The sequence below is a fragment of the Lontra canadensis genome, unplaced genomic scaffold, assembly GCF_010015895.1.
Source record: "Lontra canadensis isolate GAN:19392208 unplaced genomic scaffold, GSC_riverotter_1.0 scaffold28, whole genome shotgun sequence".
NCBI lineage: Eukaryota > Metazoa > Chordata > Mammalia > Carnivora > Mustelidae > Lontra > Lontra canadensis.
Genome location: NW_022631022.1, coordinates 21,188,769 through 21,213,482, shown reverse-complemented (window position 1 = coordinate 21,213,482; position 24,714 = coordinate 21,188,769). Strand labels below are relative to the sequence as shown.

At 50.3% G+C, this 24,714-nt stretch overlaps 1 protein-coding gene across 5 annotated transcripts in view; it reads left to right on the top strand.

Moving 5' to 3' along the window:
• TMEM266 (transmembrane protein 266) overlaps positions 1-24,714 on the top strand; it is a 111,041-nt gene that overhangs the window by 45,609 nt on the left and 40,718 nt on the right. For 4 of the 5 annotated variants that reach the window (XM_032865132.1, XM_032865134.1, XM_032865131.1 and 1 more), the window contains 3 exons: positions 2,001-2,189; positions 17,391-17,545; positions 20,570-20,643. In XM_032865132.1, coding sequence (XP_032721023.1) covers positions 2,001-2,189; positions 17,391-17,545; positions 20,570-20,643 — 418 coding nt within the window. Of the gene's footprint in view, positions 1-2,000; positions 2,190-17,390; positions 17,546-20,569; positions 20,644-24,714 lie in introns of those variants that run through there. The other variant, XM_032865135.1, reaches the window with a different exon arrangement.

Genomic DNA, 24,714 nt, shown 5'->3' with positions numbered 1-24,714 from the left:
GTCCAGTAAGCTACCCATAGCTTCCGTGAGTAGCCCAAAAGAAAAGAGAACAAACTCAACTCAGCATCAACTTTTTTGGAAACACCTGGAGGAGCCAGGATTCCCTACCAAACACCCACACTTTTATTTCAATTGTCGAGAAACACAGAAGTCTCACATCCTATAACTGTTCCTCCTGAAGATCTTGAGGCATTTTGTAAATGTCACACAATGATGAGTACTACTCTCTATGCTTGACAGGTAGCAAAAAGCCAAGGTTTAAATAAGACCTACCAAAGAGAATTGGGGCACTGGAAATTACTTGGTGAATCCAGGTGGTTTAGGCTGCCAACCCGTGGCATTCAGATAAAAATCCCTCTTTTTCCTCAGTTATCTGGATGATTCAAGCAAGAGAACAGCAGACAGATTCAGCTCTAAACTTCCTCGATAACTGCCGCTGTGTATGACTGGTTAGAATTCAGTGATGGTTGGGAAGGAAAAGTCTGGAACTTAGAGGTCCCCACCCACGTGTAGGGACTAGTCCCTGCAAAGCTCCTCCGCTATGCTCCATGTCTCTTCTCCACATCAGACGCTAGGGTGAGAATGAATGGCCCTTAGGAAGCCTCTGTTTCACCTCCTTGTGTTTCAGTTGGAGAAGCTGAGGCTCCAGAACGTCAGCATCAGAGTCAGCACCAGAGCCCAAGAGCAGCGCCAAGACTGACTGCCACCCCAGTTTTAAAACTGGCCTCTCGATGTTCCCCCGGATATTTCATCTCTACTCCTCTCCACTCATGCCATTTTTCTTTCTGAACTTCATTGTTTAGCCAGAAGCATAAGACCCAGCCCCTCAGATTCTACAGGTTAAGAGAGGGTCAGGGATGTGTTGGGGGACCAAAGATGGCACCCCAGGAAGTTAAACCAAAGTGCTCTTACCCAGCATCTCTCCACAGGGTCTCTGCTGGTGTTTGGACAGGACACTGCCACGCTGCCGGATATGTAATCCTCCAGTCCCACTGATGTCAGTAGTGGCTCCCTGTGGTCACTGTGCCAGGCAGACTGCCACACATCTGCTGGGAGCAGTGACGTGGGCCCTCAGTGAATGGGCACACAGTGATGGGAGCATGCAGTGATGTAGGCGACAGGCAGCTCCATGGAAGTTTGATCAAGTGGCCTCCATTTCCTATTCTCAGCCTTAAAAGGGGAGATGTAATAGGACCAGTTTGTGTAGGAAGAGAGTGGTAGCCAGGGACAGCTGTCCTCTGCTGTCCTCACTGTCCAAGGCCCACACGGTCTCTCCAGGTCAGTTCCCCAACCACCAGAAGGACGTCCAGTCACATACAGAAGCCTCTTCCCTCTTGTGGTACAGAGAGTAGGAACATTTCAGAGAACCTTTACAGAGAAACCCAGGAGACAGTTTAAAAAGAATTTATTACTTCGGGGCGCCTAGGTGATTCAGTCAGTTAAGCGTTTGACTCTTGGGTTTTGGCTCAGGTCACAATCTCAGGGCCCTGAGACGGAGCCCCAAATTGGGCTCCCCACTCAGCAGGGAATTGGCTTCCCCTCTGTCTCTCTTTGCCCCTCCCCTTGCTTGTGTTCTCTCTCTCTCTCTCTCTCTCTCTCAAATAAATAAATCTTAAAAAAAGAAAAAGAATATATTACTCCCATATAAAGTATAGGGACCAAAAAAATCTGAAAAGTCTAACCCCTGGTTTTGCTGGTGGGCAGAATTTCGATCTGGGTCTATAGCCCCCTTGATAAGGATCTGACCTCCATAGCTCCTATTTGCAGATATGAACAATTCCTCCTAGCCTTCCTCCACCATTCTCCAACTGGTGGAAGAGACAGGGGCTTCAGTCCAGGCCCTTGGGTGGCCAGTGTGGAGGATTGGCGACCTCAAGCTTCCTCCACTCACCCCCAGCACAGCATGGATTCTGACGCATTCTTCTTTCTTCCCTTGGAGAGTAGAAGAATTACTTTGTTCCTGAAGGTTGACTGCCCTGTCGCTCTTCTCCCCAACTCAGGCCTGCCATAGAAGGAGGAATTTCTGAAGTTGAGATCATCTCCCAACAAGTAGACGAAGAAACCAAGAGCATTGCTCCTGTGCAGCTGGTGAACTTTGCCTATCGTGACCTGCCCCTGGCTGCGGTCGACCTCTCCACGGCAGGCTCACAGCTCCTGTCAAATCTGGACGAAGATTACCAAAGAGAAGGGTAGGTGCCGGGAGTTTTGAGTAGCTAAGAAGGCTCTTGCATAATCCCCCGAGTTTCCATGGGTACCTCAATGAGGCAGCACAGAGATTAGAGACCAGAAGTTCACATCAGCCACCCAAGTTCGTTTTCTCCTCAGACATTGCTTCCTCAGAAAAATGCTTTGGGCACAGAAATATCTGTACTGCTAGACAACCTCTTATGTGACATTTGCTTGAAACTCAGAGATTCATAAAATTGTTTTAGGACTGAATTGCTCTTTAAAGTCCCGTCCAACCTCCTTCCTGTACACTTGGGAACCAGGAGACCCACAGGGATTAGGGACTGGCCCAAGGTCACAGATCCCATACGGGGCGGGCTTGGACCGCAATGCCCATTATCAGTTAGCTCCTACCAGGGAAGAGGCTGGGAAGAAAGTATTATGCACACAGTAACATGCTGAGTGTGTAAGGGAATTTAGCAGCATTTAGCTGGGAACTATGCAGACATTAGCTGCTCTCTTTTCAGCAAGGACATGTAGGATATGCTAGTCCTTGATTCAGAGGAGTGGCCTCTACCGACTCCTACTTAGATTGTCAAGCAGGTTGGATGCCTTTGTTCCCCAGTGAATTTCTCATTAGCCTGGTCTGTCTTACAAACCTTCGGAAGGTGAATGGGTGTTAGAGCTAAATGAGGCAGGGAGACACACCAGTTCAATGCTCCCCTTTTATGTAGCGGAACGTGAAAGATGGGAACAGGTCCTAGGGTCTCCCAGCAGGTCAGACTTTTCTCAGCCCCACCCTGTTTCTCTTAGAGAATTTTAAACATCGGCCAGGACCTTTGGAGCTACTTCTGGGCCACTCTTCTTGCTCAGGTGTCTGTACATAGTGTGGAACATGCAGGCTGCTTTGAATATAAAAATGAAGGGTTGCTGGGTTATTTTAGAAGCAAATGAGAGGGCTTAGCTAAAGTAAAATTTGCAGAGCTTGGATTTTCTGTGTTTGTTTCCCATTAGGGGCTCTCCCATTTCCCCAGAGAAATTTCCTAACAATTGTGAAAACATACACCTTTTACAAAAACTGCACCCTTAGGGCTTTTTCTGAAAATATAATTTTCTCTAGGTATTGTGCATAGTAGAGTCAGGAGGATAGTGGGGGGAAAGGACAGGCAAGCAGGTGGAGATAGTGAGGGGATGCCTGGCACCCTGAGCACTGTCGGCACCTGTCTGAGGGGAGGACTGGCTTCTGGATCTCCAGATCCTTGAGGCCCCAAGTCAGGGCCAGTGTCAAGTCCTGCAGCCTGTGCTGTTGCACAGGCCCTGTGTCTGGTTTAATGCTTTGCTGCTGTGGCCTTGAAATTAATCAGTTTTGAAAAAGCCTTGCATTTCCACAACTTAGGTTGGGTACTTCCCTGAGCCCCCGGTCTCTGTGACACTGCATTCTGGTGGTCGGAAGTGGTAGTGCGGCTGGTAGCAAATCCCCATCTTTCCCAAGGACCAGTTTCACGCTCAGCCTGAGCCAGTGTTAGGCCCTTTTCAGGTCTGTGGTCAGAAGGTGTGGAGAGAAACGGGGGGCAGGAAAACCTCTAAGGGTTCTGGCTTGGGGTAGTGTGTCCATGGGCAGCCTCTGGGCTCGAAGTACACGCTGGCCTGCTCCCTCCCTGCCCCAGGGAGGGCGATGGGAGGCCTGCTTTGTCATTCCTGGTGCTCCTGAATTAGACCCCTGCAAGGTTTCTTTTGATTAGGGAGAGTACAAATGAAGTGCCCGCCGACGGAGAGGCTCTTGATTTGATTTGAGCCTTCAGGTGTGCCCGGAAAGCTGCAGCCCAGGAAGGGATTTGCAGGCTGCTTGAGCTCTCTCAGGTGAGGAACTGCCCTGGCAGTCAGAGGGCTTCCTGGAGTAAGGAAGAGCAGGCATGGGGCAGAAGCCAGGAGAAGAGGAAGTGAAACAAAAGCACACTGTGGAGGGGCCAGGCCTGTCTTCACAAGGCTTCTTGGCTCTTGCTGCATTTCCTGGGGTTTCCCAGAAAATCCAAGCTGGCCTTTTCTGAAACACCGCAAAACAAAACCTACAGTTCGGGTCAACCTTCCAAAAGGTATGACATAAGTCTTCAAAAATACCTCTTCTTCCTGTTACCAAACAAAATTTGGTTGAGTAAATTTGAAGATCTAACTGGCTTTTATTCAGTGATTCATGAATCAGGTGCCATGCCATCTAGCAGATAGAAAGGTCGTCTGAGGAGCTGAATGACACGAAAGATTTTCCCAGACAGAAGGAGGCAGCACAGGAGATTTATTCCAGGAAAGAGTGGTTTGTTCGGGCAAGGCCTCCTTCCATGCGGGATGGCAGGGTCTGTAAGGAAGATGACCTCACTGGTGCTGACCAGGGAATTCCAGGGGGACTGCTTAAAGATTATATTCCTGGGAGAGGCTGAAGCTACAATTACGTTAAGTGTTAAGTCTCAGATTGCTGATGTGGGGCTTAGCATGGGTGACTCCATTCTGGGCTTGTTATGTCTTTTTTAGAACTGCCAGAGGAAGTGTGATATAGATACATGAATGTTGTCTGTAGGAAGAGGAGACCTCAGGGACCCCAGCAAGAAAATGCCTAGGGACCCCACTGCCCTGCCATTGAGTTTTGAACTCAATAATGTCTCAGTGCTTTTACAATACCCAGAATCCGAAAGTGTTAGAGCTGGAAAAGACCTATAGAAAACATCTATGCTAAGTATTCTAATATTCCAGAGTCCAGAGAGTGCAAGGAACTTGCCCACGGTCACACATCAGCAGACTGAAACAGAGCCTGATCTCCTGGCTCCTGAGCCAGACCACTGAGCTTCTGTTTGTCACCTGGCCCTTTACAACATCATAGCTGTGACTGTGGTTAACATGGCTTGCCCATGTGACACCGCTGCGGCGTCAGATACTTTTTGCCCATGAAAGCCCTGTGAAGAATCAGTCGCTGTGATGTGGGTAAGCCCCCCCAGCCATGGGGAAGAGCCCGTCCCCACCAAGCTCCCTGCCTTTCCTAAGAGCCTGTAGTCCTTCTCATGTGCCTGCTTAGCACAGCCCAGACCGCAGCTCTCCACTCTGCTCTCTGCTCTTCCACACCCAGGCTGCGGAGGGCTCGGGGAGGAGAACCAGCCATCTGTGCAGATTGGCACCTTTGTCAGCTCAGGCTGCCACAACAAAAGACTGGTGCCTTAAACATCAGAAATATTATCTTCTCACAGTTCTGGGAGACAGAAGTCCATGATAAAGGTGCCAGCAGAGTTGTGGCTGGCGGGGATGCTTCAGCTTATAGATGGCCGCCTTCTTGCTCTGTCCTCACATGGCCTTTCCACATTACATGTGGGTAGAGGGAGAATGTGAGCTCTGGACTCCACCTCTTCTTTTTTTATTGTATTTTATTTCTTTATTACTAACATGTAATGTATTATTTGTTTCGCGGGTACAGATCTGTGATTCATCAGTCTTACACAACACACAGCGCTCCCCACAACACATACCCACCCCAGTGTTTCCACCCTGCAGGCCCCTCCCTGGCCTCGTGTAAACCTGATCACCTCCCAGAGGCCCCACCTTCAAATACTATCACACAAGAGGTTAGGGCTTCAATATAACATGGGGGGAGCGGGGCACAGATGTTCGACCCATAATAGCACATCCCCAAGACTCAACGTCTCTACTCTCAACTTGCTCTCGGTTCCGCCTGACCATGTCCCCCTGTGGTCCTGGCTGGCGGGTACTCCTGGTCCCAGGTGGTCATCTCAGATTGCTTCTATTTTCCTCAAGTCCCCCCTTGCCTTCAGCAGATGACCTCCTCTGTTCCTTCTTCAGAAAATAGAAATTGTTCCAGTGGGCCTGCACCCCACCCCTCATCCTTTGAGAGCCCCCCTCATCTCGGAGCTCTGATCCCCTTCCCCTCCCACCTTCTAAATGTGGTTCCATCAGTTACATTCTCACCCTGATTCACCACACACTCTGGTCTCACATTCTCCCTTGACTCTGTGTCCCTTTTAGCTGCCACCCTCTCTCTCCTCTTCGTGTCCAAACTTCCTGAAAGCCTCATCTGCACTTGCCACGTCCCTTTTCCTCCCAGTCATTCCTCAGCCTGCACAGTCCAGCTTGAGCCCCATCTGCGTAGTGGTCTGTCCCGTGTTGCTGGGGCCCTTCGGTTATACTCTGGCCAGGACTGGAAACTAGCAGCCACTTCCTCCCTCTTCAAACCCAGCCTCCCTGGGTCTGCTGCTCTACGACACTCTCCTGATTTCTTCCCGCCCCTCTGGCCCTTCTAAGCCTTTTAAAAATTGTTCTTTCTCTGCTTGGTCCCTCAGTGTTGAGGCTCTTCATTTTCTGTCTTTGGTCATTTTCTCTCTACTTTCATCCAGTCCCATAACTTAATATTTTTCAGCTTGCACTTTGAAAGCCATGTCTCTAGTGCAGATTTCTCTCTCAATCTACCGGCTCATATCCACCTACTTCCTGGACATCTTCACAGGGATCCCAAACACACCTCAGAATCCTAACAAGTATCCGTGGAATAGTCTATTCTTCTCCTGAGTTGTCTGCATATTTGACAGGAGAGTTATTGTCTCCATACACTTCATTGCTAAAAAGAGCCTTTTCAGTAACAGCACCCAAGTCCAGCCTGGAGAGCCACAACCTGCCCCTCCAGAAATTCCGGCCATCTTAAACCCAAATCTGAACCTGAGCTGTCTTTTCCCAAAATGTATTTTCTATAGTTCCCATCAGTGGATCTATACCTAGCTGCCTGGCCTCCCGACCCATTCCTGCCAGAATGAGTCACATGTGCATTTTGGCTCATTTCGAATGACTCTGAGCTGCCTTGCCACCTTGACAGGAGCCACCAAAACTCTGTAAAGCTAGTCAGTCAGCTGTGGTCACACTGGAATTTGTGTCCTTCCTCCTTGCCTGCTCTGGCTCCTTCTCATCCATGTCCACAGCCCTTGAACCCACTGCCACCAGCAATGGCCCATTGTGGCAATGTTTGTCAGTTCAGGAGCTTCAGAAACCCCAGAACCACAGGTACCCATGCAGTGTGGGCTCCATGCCAGGTGGGGAAGAACAGCCTCCCCCCACCAACCCCAGCCCACCCTATACTATCTGTGAACCCAGAATTGGCTCTGCTTATAGCCACAGCCTTGGTCCTGTTTGCTGCTGACCTTCACCCCTCTACCAGCAGCTGTCCAATCTAATCCACAGGGAGGCTGGCACACCTCGCCCCTGTGGTCATCATCCTTTCTCTCCCTGCCTCTTCCCCCCCACACTGCCTGCTGGGTGCCTCTTCCTTCAATAGTGACACAGCACAAACCCGCAAGTATGTCCACAGATGAACAGTCAAGAGACAGGAAGGGGGGAACAGAGAAGGTGTCTGAGCCCCACCCAAGCTGGTCACAATGCCGTACTACACCAGTAGTAACCTGAGAGACCAGGCCAGTTCCTTTGCTTTCACCCCTCATGTTCTGCCATCTCCACGTCCTGTAAATTCCTATTGTCTTAATATCTCTTCATTATACCACCCTTCTCACAAAGGATTGGTGACCATCGGCCAGCTACTTTGAACTGCATACAACAGAAAGCCCATCTCAGACTCAGCCAGACTTTGATTAGCCCATGTAATATGGAGCACAGAGTCAGGCAGCATCTGGGTTGGTCCAGAGGCTAAACAGCATCAGTAAGGACCAGAGTCCTTCCATCTCTCTGTTCTGCTGCTAACAGTACTGGCTTCATCCTCACACTAAGGTTTCCTTCAGTTTGTGAGAGAGCTGCCTACATTCCTCATTCATGTCTGGTAAGAGAGAATGACTGCCCACTATGCTGTTTTAAGAGGAACAGAGAACTTTCCCAGAAATATTTACCTGCTCTCTCTTCATGTCTCATTGGATAGAATTGGGTCATAAGGGATATGGGACCCATCACTTGAATGCTATCATTTGCCAAAACACATTGCTATTACCGATGGGGCAGGAGTGGAATGAATATTGAAGAATCACCCACAATGTACTACAGCCTTCAAGAGCACCAAATCTCCATTCATAGCCTTTGATCTAGAATTAAATCTTTTTTTCAGCTTTTCTTGTCATCATTTGGGAAAGGTCTAGGGCCATTGTCTGCCTTCTTAAGACTGTTTCTTCTGTAACTTTGTCAACTTGATTCTCTGCAGTTTGACTTGCGTTTGTCATCCCGGTTGACAATGCTTTGTTTCCTTGTAACCAAATCCCTTCTGCCTGGTTCTTGTTCTTTGCCATTGGACATCCCCCCGTTCAAGGTGGGGAAGTGAGGCACAGAGCTCTTTTCAGTGAACCAACTGTCCGCTTTTAGAAGAGGGAAACTAGGTTTGCAGGAGGCTAACTCATGGCACAGACTGGAAGTTCTACCTTCTCCTAACCAGCTACATTGCATTGGAGGCCTGGTTGGATTGCAGAGTCTGGGCTAGACAAGAGGCCACAAAAGGAAATTCAGAGAAGCCCAGGATCTCCACCCCAGAGAGATGATGATGATAGAATGTGTCGAGGAAGGCAGTATAAGGCAAGAGTCATTCACCTCCCTTTTTACAGAGGAGACTCTGTGGCCACAGAAAGAAACAGTGCTCCCCATATTTTTGGTGGAAAGAGGATACAGAGAGGGTCATGAGATGTGGTGGGATAGTCTTTGTCAAAAATATAAAAATAAAAGAAGAAATGAAAGATATTCAGCACCTTGTAATTATTTCTATTTTAGTGTTCTAAAAGGTTGAACCTGAGAGTTCAAGGCTAGACCCCCAGAAAACAGAAGCTTGGAGGAGGAGGAGTAGACAGAAAGGATGTTATTAAAGATGATGCCAATGTCACATTTCTGTTAGAACTTCACAGTCAGAGGAAGAAGACATAATAGGAGCACAGGAATGGCTTTTTAGATGTCAGGCTGGGAGAAAAAAAAAAAGATAGGTCCAATATAGCAACATCTTTAAATAAGGACTAAACTAATTTTAGATATACCAGCAAACAAAGGCTGGAGGCAAAGAAGGTGGAAGGGGAGGAACGTACTAAACCAAAGCCCAAAATACTGTCCTTTCTCCCTACACTGTCTAGCTCAAGGACTATCTCCTCCAAGAAGACTTCTGTGCCCCCACCCCACCCATGGCAGGGCCTCACTTCTGTATACCCCTAGCCCTTTGTCTCCCTTTGTCTCAGCAGGCATGACACTGGGCTCTACTGGCCTGCTCACCAGTCTGCTTCCAGTACTGGACCATGTGCTCCCCTCAGGGCAAGGATCAGATCCTTTGAGCCTGAAACAGAGACGGTGTTGATGGAAAGAAGGAATGATTTGGATGAATGAGGGAGTGAGTGGATGGATAGGACTGTGTTAAGGATGAACAGAAGGGGAAGCCAGTTCTGTTTGGGGAAAATTGGGGCTGGTTCCCAGACTTTGGTGGGGTCAAGGATGAGCCACAGGGAGGGAACAGGTTTCTTATGCCCCAGAATGCAAGGCTGTGGTCCGTGGCTGGCCCACCTCTGAGCATCCCTGCTAATTCCACATCCCTCCACAAAGTCATCCCAGAAAAAGTAAATCAGATTTACCTCAAAACATACCAACTTCACCTAGAAAAAGGAAAAGCCTGGTACACCAGGGTGGTTCAGTTGGTTTTGCCTTCGGCTCAGGTCATGATCACAGAGTCCTGGGGTTGAATCCCGCATCTCCTTCTCCCTTTGTCCTTTCCCCCTACTTGTTTGCTCTCTCTCTCTCTCTCTCTCTCTCTCTCTCTCTCAAATAAATAAATAAAATATTTTTTAAAAAGAGGAGGAAGGAAAAGCCTTTTGGGGTTCAGGGTTAAAAGACAGGTGCATCCCAGCCATGACTTGCAAGTGCAGCCTAAAAGTTCTATATCTTCACTTGGCAGGCAACATCTTTTGCATTTTCTCCCCAAGGAGAAAAAGTTCAGGAGGAGCTTCATTAATCCATCTTCTTGATGTCAGCAAGATTTGTCTATAATAAAATGCCACTCTTTCCTCTGGTGTTCCGACCCGGCCCCAAGCAGTCCCAGTGACTATATTTTCAGTAGGCTAAGATTTGCCGGAGGCTTCTTGAAGCCCCAAACAGGCAATAAAGGTTTAATTAAGATAAAATAAACTTCCTGGTAAACACAGGTTATCTTCTTCTCTGTAGTCCAAGAATCTCAAAGATTTTTCTTTGATTAAGAGGACGATAAATTCACGGATTGATTCTTTCTCAGCAAAATAAACCGCCAGTCCACTCTGACGCGCAGGTGCAGGGTGTACGGCCACAGACTAGCACTAGGTGGCGGCAGAGAACCTCTGACCGCCTTCGCCGGGTGCGTGAGTGTTGCCTGGAATGGCGGAGGAAAATGTAACCCCACGGACAAGTCCCCCGCTGCAAGTGGGCTGAATTTTTGGTGTTTGGGGGTCCTCGGTCACCTTTGGAGGCACCTGGAACCTACACTTTGCCCAATAGAAAGAGTGTGGCTGCCTCAGGATTTGCCAGTCCACAACTCAGAGCCTTTCTCTCCCTGGGAGAGAAAGAAGCCCCAGTGACCCTTTCAGATATTTAGCAAAAAGGTGTCCCTGTGGGCATTGGGTCGATGGTTCTCCCGAGTGGATATTAGTCTCTTTGGAGAAGTCTGTGCATGTGAGCTCATTTCCCTCTCCTTCTTTTTTTTTCTCCCTTTATTTGTTTTGTTTTTCGGAGTGGCCTAGGGCCAGGGCTCAGTCAGAATTCCTTTACAAGTCTTAAGCCTCTGTGAGGATGAAGACCCTGTCCACTGTCTTGTGCTCACCACATAATGCAGTGCCTCGAACTTAGGGGGCACATAATAATTCTGCCTGGAATGGAATGAACATTGAGACTTCCCTTGTTTAGATAATTAATCCCTTTTCTAACACCCACATACCTAAATCATCATCACAGTAGATATGCATAGTAGACATGAAGTAAGCACTGTTATGTGCTTTACATATGCTATTTTCAATATTTTAGCACAACAACTCTGCAAAGGTAAATAATACCCCTCTTTTGGAGATGAGGAAATTAAGACTCAAAGATTACACTCAGAGTTCAGTCTGCTGCAGGAGTGTGACTTGGAGACTCCAGTCACCACCCAAACCCAGACGGAAAAGTCTGGCTTTCCCCACCATCCATTAACAGAAAAAAATTGAAGGAATTGTCTTCTAAAACAATTAGATGAGTTAACATTTGTAAAGTGCCCAGAAAAGTCCTATTTCATAGTAAATGCTGTATTGTATTGTTAAGTCAATAAAAAATAAAGCCTAGGTCAATGCCAGAAGTTGGATTAAAGTTCGCCTCATGGCTTTCTCTGACAGTGTTTTAATCACCAGGAACAAGTGCAGTAAAGTCAAGTGGGGCCCTGGGCTGTTGTGTTGACCCTTGACACCACCGGGGCTGCAGGATCCAAGCCACAGGTGTTAAGCATCACAGAATTGGAGCCCTTTGGGGCTAGAAGGGGTTTCAGACTGCCCAGTCCTGGAGTTTGAACCTGGAGCTCACATGTCCTTCGACAGTCCCTCAGTGAGATTCAAAAGGTCCATGACCCCTTAGAATGTGATGCCCAGTGTTGTGGTTTCCTGCATTTTTCAGGCACAGGGCCACAGTTTTCATCCCATTAGAGAGCTCTGCGACCCAGCAGGGTTTTGAGGCTCTGGTCTAGCAGTGCCTTCTGAGGTCCGAGTTAGCGGCAGGGAGGGAATCCTAGTCCTTGGGACTTCATTCCAGCCCTGCTTGCTACCAAACAGGCTTCTGACTCCCTCCACCCCTCTCCCAGTTCCTTTCCTAGGGCACTTGATGGATGAGAAATCACCAAGTAGGACTGGCAGGTCCATCTGGTCTGGCTGCCTGCAGGGAAATGAGCTTTTCTGTCGTCTGCTGCCTCCTCCTGCCGTTGACTCTCCACTGCCTGGGAGCACCTTTTTCCACCACTTGAAGGGCCCCCATTACCCAGACTCTCGCCCCGCCCCCTTCCCCTATGATGCACATTCCCAGCCACACCAGCATGGCAGGCACGGTGGCCTGACTGGTCAGTGGATTGTGGGGGCGGGAGAGGCCACACGGGCAAACAGCCTCCTATCCTGGCGCTGCAGCTTCTGCCTCGCCTTTCATAAAGGGGCTGGGTGAGTTCCAGGGTTGGGAATGCAGCCTGATGGTGCAGTGACCTGGAACTGCCTGCTTCCGAGCCACTCCCATGGCCTTATCTCACACGGAAGATATGTCGGAAATTTGCCAAAGTTCATCCTAACTTTCTAGAAGTTATTCCTTCAAACATTTATCAAAACACCTCAGAATATAAAGCAGATGTAAAGGTACCCAGCATCCCCACTCCCACCCCAGGATTTCTCGGAGGCCTCAGGAACTAGTAGAACCTCGCAGTAGAACACCTGCCTACCTGCCAGGAGATGCCATCTGGCTGCTGATATTTACAGACTTTGGCAGCCCAAGCCTGCCTCCTGGAGCTGGCCCCTTGCTGTCGCTGGAGTAAGCCCTGAAATTGATAGACGCCTGCCCTCTGGTGGCAATTCCAGGGATAACACCACCCTGAGGCCCAGCTCCAGGGCCCTGATTGGGTGGGATGCTGAAGGAAGTATCTTCTCTAATTAACAAGTCAATGCTGATTTCCCTTCTGGCCCATAAGCTCCTTGACTCATTATTTAACCACTCGGGGATATTTTGAAACTGGACACATTCTATTTTTCTGTTAAAACATAGTCTCTTAGGAATGTCTGAGTCATTTGAATTTCACAGGAATTTTATTAGCAGCTTGGGATTTCCAAACAGCCCCTCAGCCAGAAAGTGCAGCTTCAGCCCAACCTCTGTCCTAGAGCCTTGGGGTCCAGGGTCCTGCTCTTCAAGGAGCTAGAAGCCAAGAGCCTATTTGGATTCTGACTTCAGCCTCATATCTCTGGCTAAGGAGGCCCTCGACACCTCCACAAAGGTACACACTCAGTCTCAGTGAGTGGGGGAGCCCCACAGGCTGGGCTGGCACCCACTTGCCTTCACTGGCTTGTAGCTCTTGCTCCCAGACTCCCTTTGTCATGTTCCATCTGTCCCCCGAAATACCTGTCACCTCTCCCAAAGCAGTTCCCCCCAAGTCACTCGCCCTCACACTGAAATGTGAACTCTTACTCAGTGGGCACCCAGCAGGCCCATGATTCTGCATTTCCATCCAGGTCCCAGAGGATGCTGATGCTGCTGGTCCGTGGAGACCACTCAGCTTCAAGGACCTCCGACATTGGTTCTTAATCTCGGCCACACACTGGAATCACCCAAGAAGATCAAAAAATACTGAGGCCCGGGTCCTACCCTAGAGGTTGTGGTAGAAATGGTCTGGTGTGTGGCCTGGGTCCTGGAACTTTTGAAAGCTCTCTGGGTGGTCCTAGGATGCAGCCTGCTTGGAGAACCACTAACCACAGTGCAGACTGCAGATTTCCAGGCCCAGCTCCTCGTCAGCTTCTCTGTCCCTCCACCTGCTTCAGTTCAGTCCACCCCGTGTGTGTTGCCCTGGGGTCTTGGGGTCCACATCTACCATGATGCAAATAGAACCTCTTAACCTTGTGCAGAATGGGGGCTGCCTGAGGTTCCTCTGTGGTGGGCCTGGTTGAGTGCTGGTAGTTGAAAGCAAAGTTGGGGCAGGCATGAAGGACAGTCGGGTTGGCGCAGATGGAAGAGCAGGACAAGCGCAGTGGTCACGGGCTCCATTCTGATGCTGCCTTGGGGTTCTCTGGGAACTGTGCCTGTTGTGCCCTGGGCCATAGGAATACCTGCACTGTCTGCTCTCGGTGGGCTTTGGCAAACTGCACTCAGCCCTGTCTTCTCCCAGCCCAGCTCCTGGCTACTGTTCTTCTCCTGTTTATTCTGTTGGAGGTTCTTTGGGCGTGAGCAGAGTTTTGCCATCAATAGTTGCTTTGTAATGTGCATCCCACCACACCCCAGGTGGGCCAGGCCACACTCCGTCCAGCTCTTTCTCAAAGGTCAGTTTCTCAGAGCAGTCTAACCTGACTGCCTTATTTAAAAGGTCACCCTTGGTGCCCATCCCCGCCCCCAGTACCTCCCAACTGTAGTACCCACCACATAATCTGCAAATGTGTTGTGTTTACTGTTGGACTCCCTCCTCCACTGAGATGTAAACTGCCCCAGGGTTGCTGCCTGATCACAGTGCCTCCCTAGCACCTGGCGGGTACCTGGCATTCCTTTGACTTCCCTGCCTGGTTTCTGAATCCTGCTGGGTGCCTGGTTCCCTGCCTGGCTGCTCCCAGAGGCCGAGGAGCGCTGTGGCATCAGGGCAAGGCTATTGCCCACTGCGGGCGGACTCCAGACACCTGCTCTTTACTGGGCAACGAGTCCCCAGTCTCAGCCACCCCGCTTTGCTCCTACAGCTTCTCAATAACCTGATCTGGTTAGGAAGTTTTTCTAACCAAACAAGAAAATAAAAATCAGCATTTCAGCATTTTAAGCACCAAGTAAAATGACTTTTCCCTCCCATGGAAGCAGGTCAATTGAGATTGGAGTCTGCTCTTTGTAGAGAAACCAGTGTTTTGTTTCATCCTCTTCTTTCTTTCTTTCTTTCTTTTTTTTTTTTAAATTTATTTGAGAAAGAGTGAGAGCTAGAGAGAGAGAGAACGCACACAGAAGGAGATGGAGAGAGAGAGAGGCAGGCTTCCCTCTGAGCAGGGAGCCCGATGCAGGGCTCAATCCTAGGACCCTAGGCTCATGACCTGAGCCAGAAGCAGACACTTAACTGACTGAGCCCCCCCCCCCCACTCATCCTCATCTTTCTTTGGGAACTTGTTGTTGTGGTAGAGGGAGAAGACTCTGAGAGGCACATCCATTCACCTGGGGTCTACAAGGCACAGAAACCAACAAATGCACTGACCGCATGGACAGTCTTCTGCCGGTTGCTCAGGGTGACACGGCCCAGCCAGATGGCCTTCGCAGCTCCCCTTTTTAGTTATAACTATAGGACATGCTTGCCTCCCATTTCAGATGACAATGAAACGACATCAGTTTTGGGGGCCACCGATAATTGGACTGGGTTTCCGAGAGGATGTGGAATTAGAGCAGAGTCTCCTTTGGAGCTGGCAAGCAAGGTGCTTATGGCGATGAGTGATCTGGGAGGAGCTGACAGGAGGGCAGGAGGGAAAGTGCTGAGGCAGCTGCAGGCTGGCATGAGAGAGTTGTGAAAGGGGGAAGGATTAAAATAGGGCCCCTGGGCTGTTGGGGCAGGAATATCACACAGTGGGAAAAGGAGAAGGCGGGGTGGATGAGCCGTGCAGACAGGTGAGGAGCAATCAGCTGAGTAATTAAGGCCAAGGAGATCTTAGAATTCAATTCATATCCAAAAGCAGCAGCTGCTGGTAGCAACAGTGGGCGGCAGCCTCTAGGCCTCTCTGAGCCTCTGAGTTGTGAGGTGGAGGCTTCAGCAGCTCGTCCTCCTTTTGGGGGCCTTTCCTTCCCTGGCTCTGGCTTCTCACCTGCAACTCCGGGTTCCCATGCGTCCCTCTGACCAAACCACAACCACCCTCACCAGACCCCCTCCACACCCCTCTGCTCTGAACACAGGACGCCCAGTTTCAGTTGAATTTCAGACAAACAATGAATAATTTTTTAGTATAACTCTATCCTTTGTGGTGTTTGGGATGTACTTATACTAGAAAATTATTCCTTGTTTATCTGAGATTTAATTGGATATTCTGTGTTTTCTCTGGCAACCCTCCTGAGCTCCGTGTGATGTCAGTTTGGGGTCTTTGTACCATCTTCCAACAGCTGGGGGCTCCTCCAAGCTTTCCCCAGATGGTTCGTGAGGAAGAAATTCCACCTCAAAGCACTCACAGTATTCCTTTGCAGAGAAGGGAACATCTCAGAATGCCCTCTTCCAGTGACATCCTTGGGATCCCAGGGCGGGGCGGGGGATGGATGCGGGTGCTCACCCCCCTCAGCAGTTGCTCCCTCTGGTTGAAGAGGAGGGAGATAGCAGTGTTTGGGTCATCAAATAACATCAACATTCTCATCAACCCATTTCAACAACATGGTACTTCATAGGTCAGATACATTCCCTCATTTAACTTTCAATAACCCAGGAGTTAAGGAGTTTTATGAATGGGAGACTGAGGCCCAGAATGCAGAGATACCTTCACACATAGTCCTGAATGTCCAAAGGTGGAGCCAAAAGTGAGGGTTTTCCCTGCCGAGTGCTGTCTCTGCTTCTTCAGGATGCCTAATTCTTCCTCACCAAGGCATTGAGGCTTGGCTTCAGCACCCCCACCCCCCTAGAGGCACCCCTCTTTCCCAGGATCTTGTGTTCTGGAAGGGAATACATCAAATGCCCTGAGAGACCTACCCAGCTCTGAGGTTCCGCCCCTCCTTCCCACCTTCAGTCCTACTCAGGAAAAATTCTGCCCTTGGTGGCTTCATTTCCACCTGTTGGGGTTTCCCAAAAGATTGTCCATGAAGCACTAGTCCCACCAGATGCTCGGTGATAGGACATTGCTATGATCTAGCGAGTTTGGAAAGCATGGCTACTGTGATCCATTTCGAGCATGGTGATGCATAATAACATATTCAAGGCACTGAAATGTCCCACCTAGAAAAATATCCATTTGAATTTGACCCAAATTTTCCAAAACATGTCCAACCATAGAAATTATCAAGTGACAACCATTCACATTCTGTGGAACTGGGATTCCATACAACCCACTTTGAGAAACAGAGATTTAGTTCAAATCTTTGCATAGCTAAAAAGCGCTGGAAATTCATTCATTAGTTTACTGAGCATTTATTAGAGGTGAACTGAGGGCTTCCTAACTTTAGAGCCTATGCTAGATTCCGAGACCAAACAAGTCGTACGATAATAACAGCTCATTTTCATGCAGTTCTTACACCCAGCCAGGCTCTTTGATGACCTTCATGATCTCCTCCAGTGATTACAAGGAACCTATGCAATGTGGGTTTCACACCCATTGTAGAGTCCGAAGCACGAACTGCTGCTGCTGAGCTGCCCAGGTCAGCCTCCGTACCTAGCTCCATCGCCTCCTGAGTTGGTTTTCCTCTTCGTGATTCTACCCAGTGACCTCTCAAAGAAGGTTGCATTTTGCTGAGAGACGCAAAGCTGGGGAGGAATGACGAGGGTGGGTCTGAGAGCAGAGCTATGGCCGGGATCTCACCCTCTGTCCCCGCCTCCTGTCCCACTTTTGTCCCCACAGGTCTACCTGGCTGAAGCCGTGCTGTGGGAAGAGAGCAGCCGTGTGGCAGGTATTTTTGCTCAGTGCGAGTCTCAACAGTTTCCTGGTAGCCTGTGTAATATTGGTGGTGATTCTCCTGACTCTGGAACTTCTAATAGATATAAAGCTTCTCCAGTGTGAGTAGCAAGAGAGATACATATGCAAATACATATGATGTCAATATTCAATGTGCATCCATCAGGGGTCCCCAACCAGCAGTGCAATCTACCCCCCAGCCTGATGCCACTGTCGTGCCCCTGGCCCCATGGCTCATGGGGATTGCAACCCAGGGAGGAAATCTGGCAGCTCCTCTCCCCATCACCTCCAGTATCTGTTTACCCTTTCTCCCTAATGTGGCCTCTACAGCTGCCCCTGCCCTTCACAATCAGAAACTGATGAGATCTAAAACGTTGGGGACCCCTGTGTGCACTGTTTTGTTTTTGTTTTTGTTTAATTTTTCCCATTTGGAGTTTTCCAGGTTGGATTTTTCTATAGCTTACAGAGAGTTCTCACATGTGGAGGCGATCACCTTGTAGTAACTAAAAGGAACAGCAACCACAGGGATGATAGGATTGCTTCTATTGTTATCTAGCCGTCAGTTGGCAGAGTTACTTATGGCTGTGAGCATCCTGAAAGCGCTTCTCCATACATCTGACCCTAGCAGGAACCCTGGGAGGTGGATGTGACTGATTTTATCTCATCTTATAGGCAAGGGAATTAACATTTGGAGAAGTTAGAGACTTCCCCTAGGTAAAGGACTTCAGGCCACCAGGCCATTCAATGGCCTGGCCAGTTTCCTTCCCACTGTAGGTCTCTTGGTGTTCATCCTACTCTTGTGTTTAAGGGAGCCTGATGCACATGGCCATCGACGGCTTGTCTGCTCCCTCTTCTGTCCTTCTGGGTGTGCTGTGGTAATGTGACTGCTGGGGCGGGGACACCTCCTGCCCCCGACCCTTGCAGACCCCTATTTAGTACACCAGTGGGGAAAGCCAGGCGTCTTCACTCTTGGCTTTGGATGAGTGAGTGGTTTCTGGTAGAACTCCCGGATCGCCCCCCCACCCCCGCCGCCACATTTCTCTGATTCAGGAAGCAGATTATTAAAGTGCAAATAAAAAAGAGATGAAATTATTGGCCCCCAAGATTCTGCCATTGGCAAAATCAAGACAATAGACCTAGCCACCCCCAAACCCATTAAGTTGTCTTCGACTTGTTTTCTCAAATGTCCCAAATTCTTTTACTGGAGCCTCTCTTTTTAGGATCCATCAGAGTCCCTTCCACGCCCCATCAGCCTTCCCTACTCCCTAAGAGAGGATGACAGGGAGTACAGAATTGCTTTTGTCTGATAAGCCTCCTTGGGTTTTGTGCAGCTGGTGGCCCCTGGGTTCCAATCAAAGTATCTTCCAGCATAAAGTGACCAGCACTGGTTTTACACTCAACCTGTCTTCAATTAAACCATGTTGTATACTTTCACTCCCACTCATCCATATGTCTGCTTTTTATGAGGTCTTGGCCATAACAGAGTCTTTCTTTCCCTTTCGTAGGTTATACTTGGGGCCCTCGGCTGCTCAGGTTGTGACATGGCATTGAGTAGAACTGAGAACCTGGCCGACACTGGAATTTTGCTTAAAATTAAGTATCCAGGAGATTGATTTTGGTGGGAGATCCAATAGCAGCTCATAAAAGGCATCTTAAATTCCATAAAATGCACAATCAGAGATTTATTGCTCTTCTAAAGCAAACCGTAAAAAAAGGCACAGGAATTCATTTGAGAAATAATGGGGAGAGATTTTATGTTTTCAGAATCATCTGGAGGTCTTTTCAGAGTCACACAGGCCTCAGACTCTCACTTTCCACTAGTCCTCATGTGGCCTGGGATGGAAAGAATCCACAGTGCATCCAGGCCTCATCCTCTAAGGGTCACGTTGGCCCAATGCCAGGGTACCCCGAGGTCTCCCACCTGGAACCTGGTATTGCAGCCTTGCTGTATATGCTCTGGGGACATGCTCCATGGCTGGGTTTCTGCCCGCCCCCAGGGTTCACTGATCTCAGCACTTTGGGGGAGACTGTGGGTTCTTCTCTTTAAAGCCAGCTTCCCCACTGAGGCCCTGGATATTTTCCTTTAGCCCCTCGGGCTGCACGCTAAGCAGGCCTGGCCCAACCCCAGAAGAGAAAGGGCATAGGCGCATTTTCTGCAACATTCCTGCACCCTGTTTGGGCCCTGCCCACTGCCCTGCGGTGTTTCTTTCAGGCCTGCCTTCTGGGAAGCATCCCCACCCATCTATTCTCCATCAGAGCCCACCTGACCCTCATCCTGGGCCCCAGCACCCTGCTTTTGACCTCACTACTTGATGAACTATGCCCTTCTTAGGCTTGGAAGCTGGTCTTGGCTCCTGTATTTTAAGAGGGTCTTTCAGAGCAAGCACCTTCACTCCAAGGATTCTCTGGTGGAAGGTGGGTTGGGAGCTTTCGGGGGCTGACAGCTCTCTCCACTTGCACTCTGGAGTCTGGAGGGGAAATGGAGCCACCTGGAAGGATAGCAGAGCCCGAATGCTTGTCCTTCCACGCTCAGTAGGTGAAGGCCCCTGTACTGGGGCTGCCTCCACCCTCATCCCCCAGACACCCTGGCCGACTGGCCTCTCCACACTCAGAGTTTTCATAGTGAAAAGCCAAAGTAAGCTTGCCTTGAGTCCCACTGACAGTTTTGGGACAAAACTAAGCCCACAGTTTTGGAGGGGAATGGTGGTAGGAGTTTCTGAAAGCTCATCTGCACTTGACCGAAGCTGCCTACCCAGCTCTGAAAGCCACGGAGGTCTTCATAAGCCCGGCTCTGGAGGGCCCTTTCTAGGAGGATGGCTGTAGCTCGAAGCCCACAAGGCTGATGGGACTGAGCTGGAATTCTGGGAGGCGGCCTATGGGGGAGATAGAGGAGGCCTCTCAGAAGGAAAGAACAGCACCACTGGCCAGCCGTCCTCCCACCACCTCCACCACAGACACCATTTTAAGTGGCCCTTGATGTTCTCCGGCCTGATTCTGTCCAGATCTCAATGTTCCCAGGAGCAGGCCCTGGGCTCCCAGAGGTCTGCCTCCATGCTGTGAAGGCCCTCTACCAATGCACCTAACTCCTTCCACCTAAAATTGGCCCATTATTGTGTTTGTTGCAGTTTCCAGTGCATTCCAGTTTGCCGGCATAATTCACTGGATCAGCCTGGTCATTCTTTCGGTGTTCTTCTCAGAGGTAGGTAAAGACTTGGGTCCTGTGACCTCTTTAGGACAACTCCTGCCCTGGGGAGACCAAGCCCTGTTCCCTAAATATTTACCAGTGTCCCGCCCTCTGCTGGCCCTCAAGGCTGCACAGAGGGGAAAACAAGGCAGGGGGCTGGGCTCTGGGCTAGGAGGTGTCAGTGCCACTGCTGACGCCTCCAGGGAGGCCTGAACCCCAGCTCATGATCCCTGCGTGGAATCCCAGAGGACAAACAGGTGTCCTCCGAGTAAGGGGTAGGCAACAACATGTGTGAAAGTGAGACTGAGGAGGAAGTGGCTGAAGGAGGGCAAAAGGCCATGTGTGTGAGCAGCAGGCAAGGGGCTGGGCTGATGCCCGGGGGGCCTGCAGGTGGTGAGAACTACCCAGGGCTTGGGCACACAGTGGGCAGAGAGAATGGAGTCACAAGCCTGGGCAGTGGACTTGAGCAGGGGATGCAGGACTGTGGGGGTCTGCTAGGCCGAGTATGAGCAGAAGGCCACAGGAATGGAGTGGTGGGCTCAGGGATCACGGACACCCTTTACCATTGCTCTAGCCAGCCAACTGAAGCCCAAGTCAGGATCTCCCTGTGTGAGGTAAGAGGGAACGAGCTCCTGGGGACTCCTGGGCCACTGGGTTTTAGTGTGAGCTAGTTGCCCAGTGTGAGACTGAACCATATGGGCAGCCAGGATGCCAGCACCTTGCTCTGCCTGTACACAGGGGTGAGTGACCCTTCTTTCGAGCAGTCCCCAGACCATCACCATGATACCCTGGGCTGCATTTCAGTGCCGTTGACTTCGGACTGCTGTGGGCCAGGTCTCCCAGGGGGCTGGGAAGGTTGGGCTTTATCTTGTGAGCAGTGACAAGTCATTGAAAGATGGGAGAATTTCCTGTGGAAATCCAGTTCTTCCCAATGGAGCAAAAGACTAGCCCAAGTCAGCTGCTCACTGTCCCTATCCGCCCATTTGCCCCACCTCCACGGCCACAGGCCCACATCAGCTCATGCAGAGGGCCCAGTGGGGCCTTTCAGCAGGGTCAAAGCATGGGGAGAATGGCAGAAAGAAAAGGCAGAGAGCCTGTTGGAGAGATGCGTGCACATGCATACACACACACACACACACACGCACACACACACACACGGCTCACGTCAACATGGATGCTGCTACCCCACAGGCTCAGGGGGCTCTGGGTCCCAGAGCACAGCAGTGCCTCGAAGGGAAGAAGGATGCTGTGCAAGAGGAACCTCGTGAGTGAAGGTATGGAAGTACAGACTATTTGGAGACATGGTCAGGAAACCCAAAGAGTTAAGAGTCCCGAGGTCCTCTTGTGGGCTGGCTCTGGCCCCTTGTAGTAGCCCTCAATAGCCTTCAAAGATCAGTCCTGAATCCTGAGTCTGGGTGTGCGGTGTGGTGGGGCTGGGTGGCAGGCAATCCAAGCATAGAACATTCCCTTCCCATGCCTCGATTCCTGCAGCCCACAGAGCTGGCAGGCAAGCCCGGGCCTGAAGCTCTGGCTATGGGGGCAGATCCCAACATTGACCCTCCCGGGGAGCGTCACCACCAGCTCACTGAAACCATTGCCCTGGAGGTGACTCAGCAGCCCCTCCACAGTGTCTGCTTCCCAGCCTCCCTCCCTTTGGAGGGTCTTGCCCTCCCTAGCTCCCTTGCCTCCACTCCCCATGATTCCCTCCCACAAACACACAGGCCATGGCCAGATGTCTCCTTGATGCAAACCTTGGAAAATGTGTCCTGTGCCTGTGACTGCCAACAAAAATGTTTCATAAGTTGCTGCAGTTTTTCCCTCTGTCCCTCTGCTTTGGTTTTATTAGCTTTGCAGAATTTATTTCCTAGCATGAATTTGGCATTCCCTTCCTGTCACTGCCAGAGACAAGATGCCTGAGACAGACACGCCCCTGCGCAGAGGAATCTCAGCCTCAAACCGCCACCCACTCCCAGACACACACCCAGAGTGGGAGGGCTCCCCACCAGCTTCCCACCAGTCCCTGCCCTTGGCCTTGTCAAAGACCAAAGACCAGGCTGGGTGGAGCCATAACCGGGTAGCATCAGAGGAGTAACGCGGAGTAACAGAGGGCTAACAGGGGAGTAACAGGGCACCCTGCCCTGTGGGAACTCAGGGCTGCTACACGCTGATCTCAGGATGGGGCAGCCCAAGTCATGCACCTGGGTTTGCATATATCACGGAGGGCCCTGAAGAACCAAGCATCAGCAAGCGCAAGAAAGCCTCAGAGAGGTCCCCCTCCACCCCTGTTCCCCAGTGGGTTTGGAGTTGCGGGATAGTGTTTGTGCTCCTTGGTGACTAGAGCACCTCTGGTGAGAAGTCCAGGGGAGCCAGTGTCCCTCAGCTGTGCATTTTCAGTGGCCTTTTTCAAAGGGTACATACAAAGAGAGTGACCTGGGGTTACCTGGCCAATTCTGGCCAAAACTGGGCCCAGGCCTCTAGGCTCCTAATCTAGGTTGTCACCACTGCATCCCTCTGTGACCCTAGTGACAAAAGGTTGTGAGGGGACCGAGACTCTGGGGGAAGGGCCAGGGCCAGGAACCGAGAAAGAAGAGATCCAGCCCTGCAAAGCCTTGGACCCCTGACCTAGCGCAACCAGCACACCCGTCTCATCTAATGTGAAATGAACATCACTCCCTTGAAGTCTGGCCCCGTTTTCCTCAGGAAATACCTAGAGACGTGTCTGTAGGCCGAGAGTGGGGTCATTCCAAGACTCCAAGCCTGGCAGGACTTAATGAAGTGTTAATTCACAGATTCTACAAAGGTTTGACCTACAAGGCTCCTGATGCTGTGATAGATGCCTTTTGACCAGTCCTAAGCAGTATTCTAGCTCTTATCTCAACTAAACTTTAGGGCAACCCAGAATGTGGGCGTGGCATTTGACAAGTTGGGACAGTGAGGCCTGGAGAAGAGTAGAAAGCTGCCCAGGGTCTGCAGGGATGACAGGTGGGACCAGAAGCAGCCTCCACCCCATCCTTTGCCCATCTCAGTGCTCTGAGGGCTATTTGAAGGCTGATGGGTCACCCTGTGCTGTGCGGCACCAGGAGACATGTCTAGACCCAAAGAAGAGAAAGTTGAGGCTGCTCTGGGCTCAATTTGAGGACATCTGTTCAAACAGGCTGTGCTACTTGCCTGAGATGCTTCTCAATGTTGTGACAGTGAATATCAGGCAGGCAGGCTGGGTGGGGTCCCTAAAAGGACCCAAGGTGAAAGCAGGTGCCCCAAGAGTTTCCTGGGCCCTGATAGTCACTGTGCTTCCAGATGGCTCTGTAGCACCCAAGAACGAGCAAAACTTTTGGAGTCCAGATAGAGAATTGTACAAATGCTGTTTGTAAATCATAGTTAACCCAACCCTTGGCTGACGTCGGGACCAGCCAGCCACGTGCAACCAGGGAGCCCAGCTGCTTCTCTTCCTGAAACTGTACGGGGTTGGGGCCTAGCCAGACTGGACCACCCAGCAGCAGGGTTCTCGCACAGGCCAGGAGGTGTTGGCCCCGTCCCCTAATGCTGGGCGTGGTGGGAGGGGGAGGGTAGAGAGGCCCAGCTCTTTTCCTGGAAGAGGAGAAAGCTGACCTGTGGCTGGCCCTCTAGATAGGAGCCTCAAGACAGTGGTGGAAGCAGCTGCTGCTTCGTCCTCCTCTTCCTCTTATTATTTTATTGAGGTGAAATTTGTATAACATAACTCTTTTAAACTATACCATCCAGTGGCATTTAGAGCATAGCCTGTGCTAGGTCACCTCTTTTGAGTGCCAAAACATTTTCCTCCCTCTCAGAGGAGGCCTGAATCCATGATGCAGTCACTCCCCACTCCCCCTTGACCCAGCCCCTCCAACCACTGATCTGCTTTCTCTGTCCGGGAACTTAACTAGTCTGGGTATTTCACATAAACACAGTCATATGATCCACAATCTTTTCCATCAACGTAGCATTGTCAAGTTTACCCATGTTGTTGCATGGCTTAGGGAGTCATTTCTTATTATGTCTGAATAGGATTCCATTGGATGGAGAGGCCACATTTTGTTTTTCCACCTGTCAGTTGGTCAAGGCTTC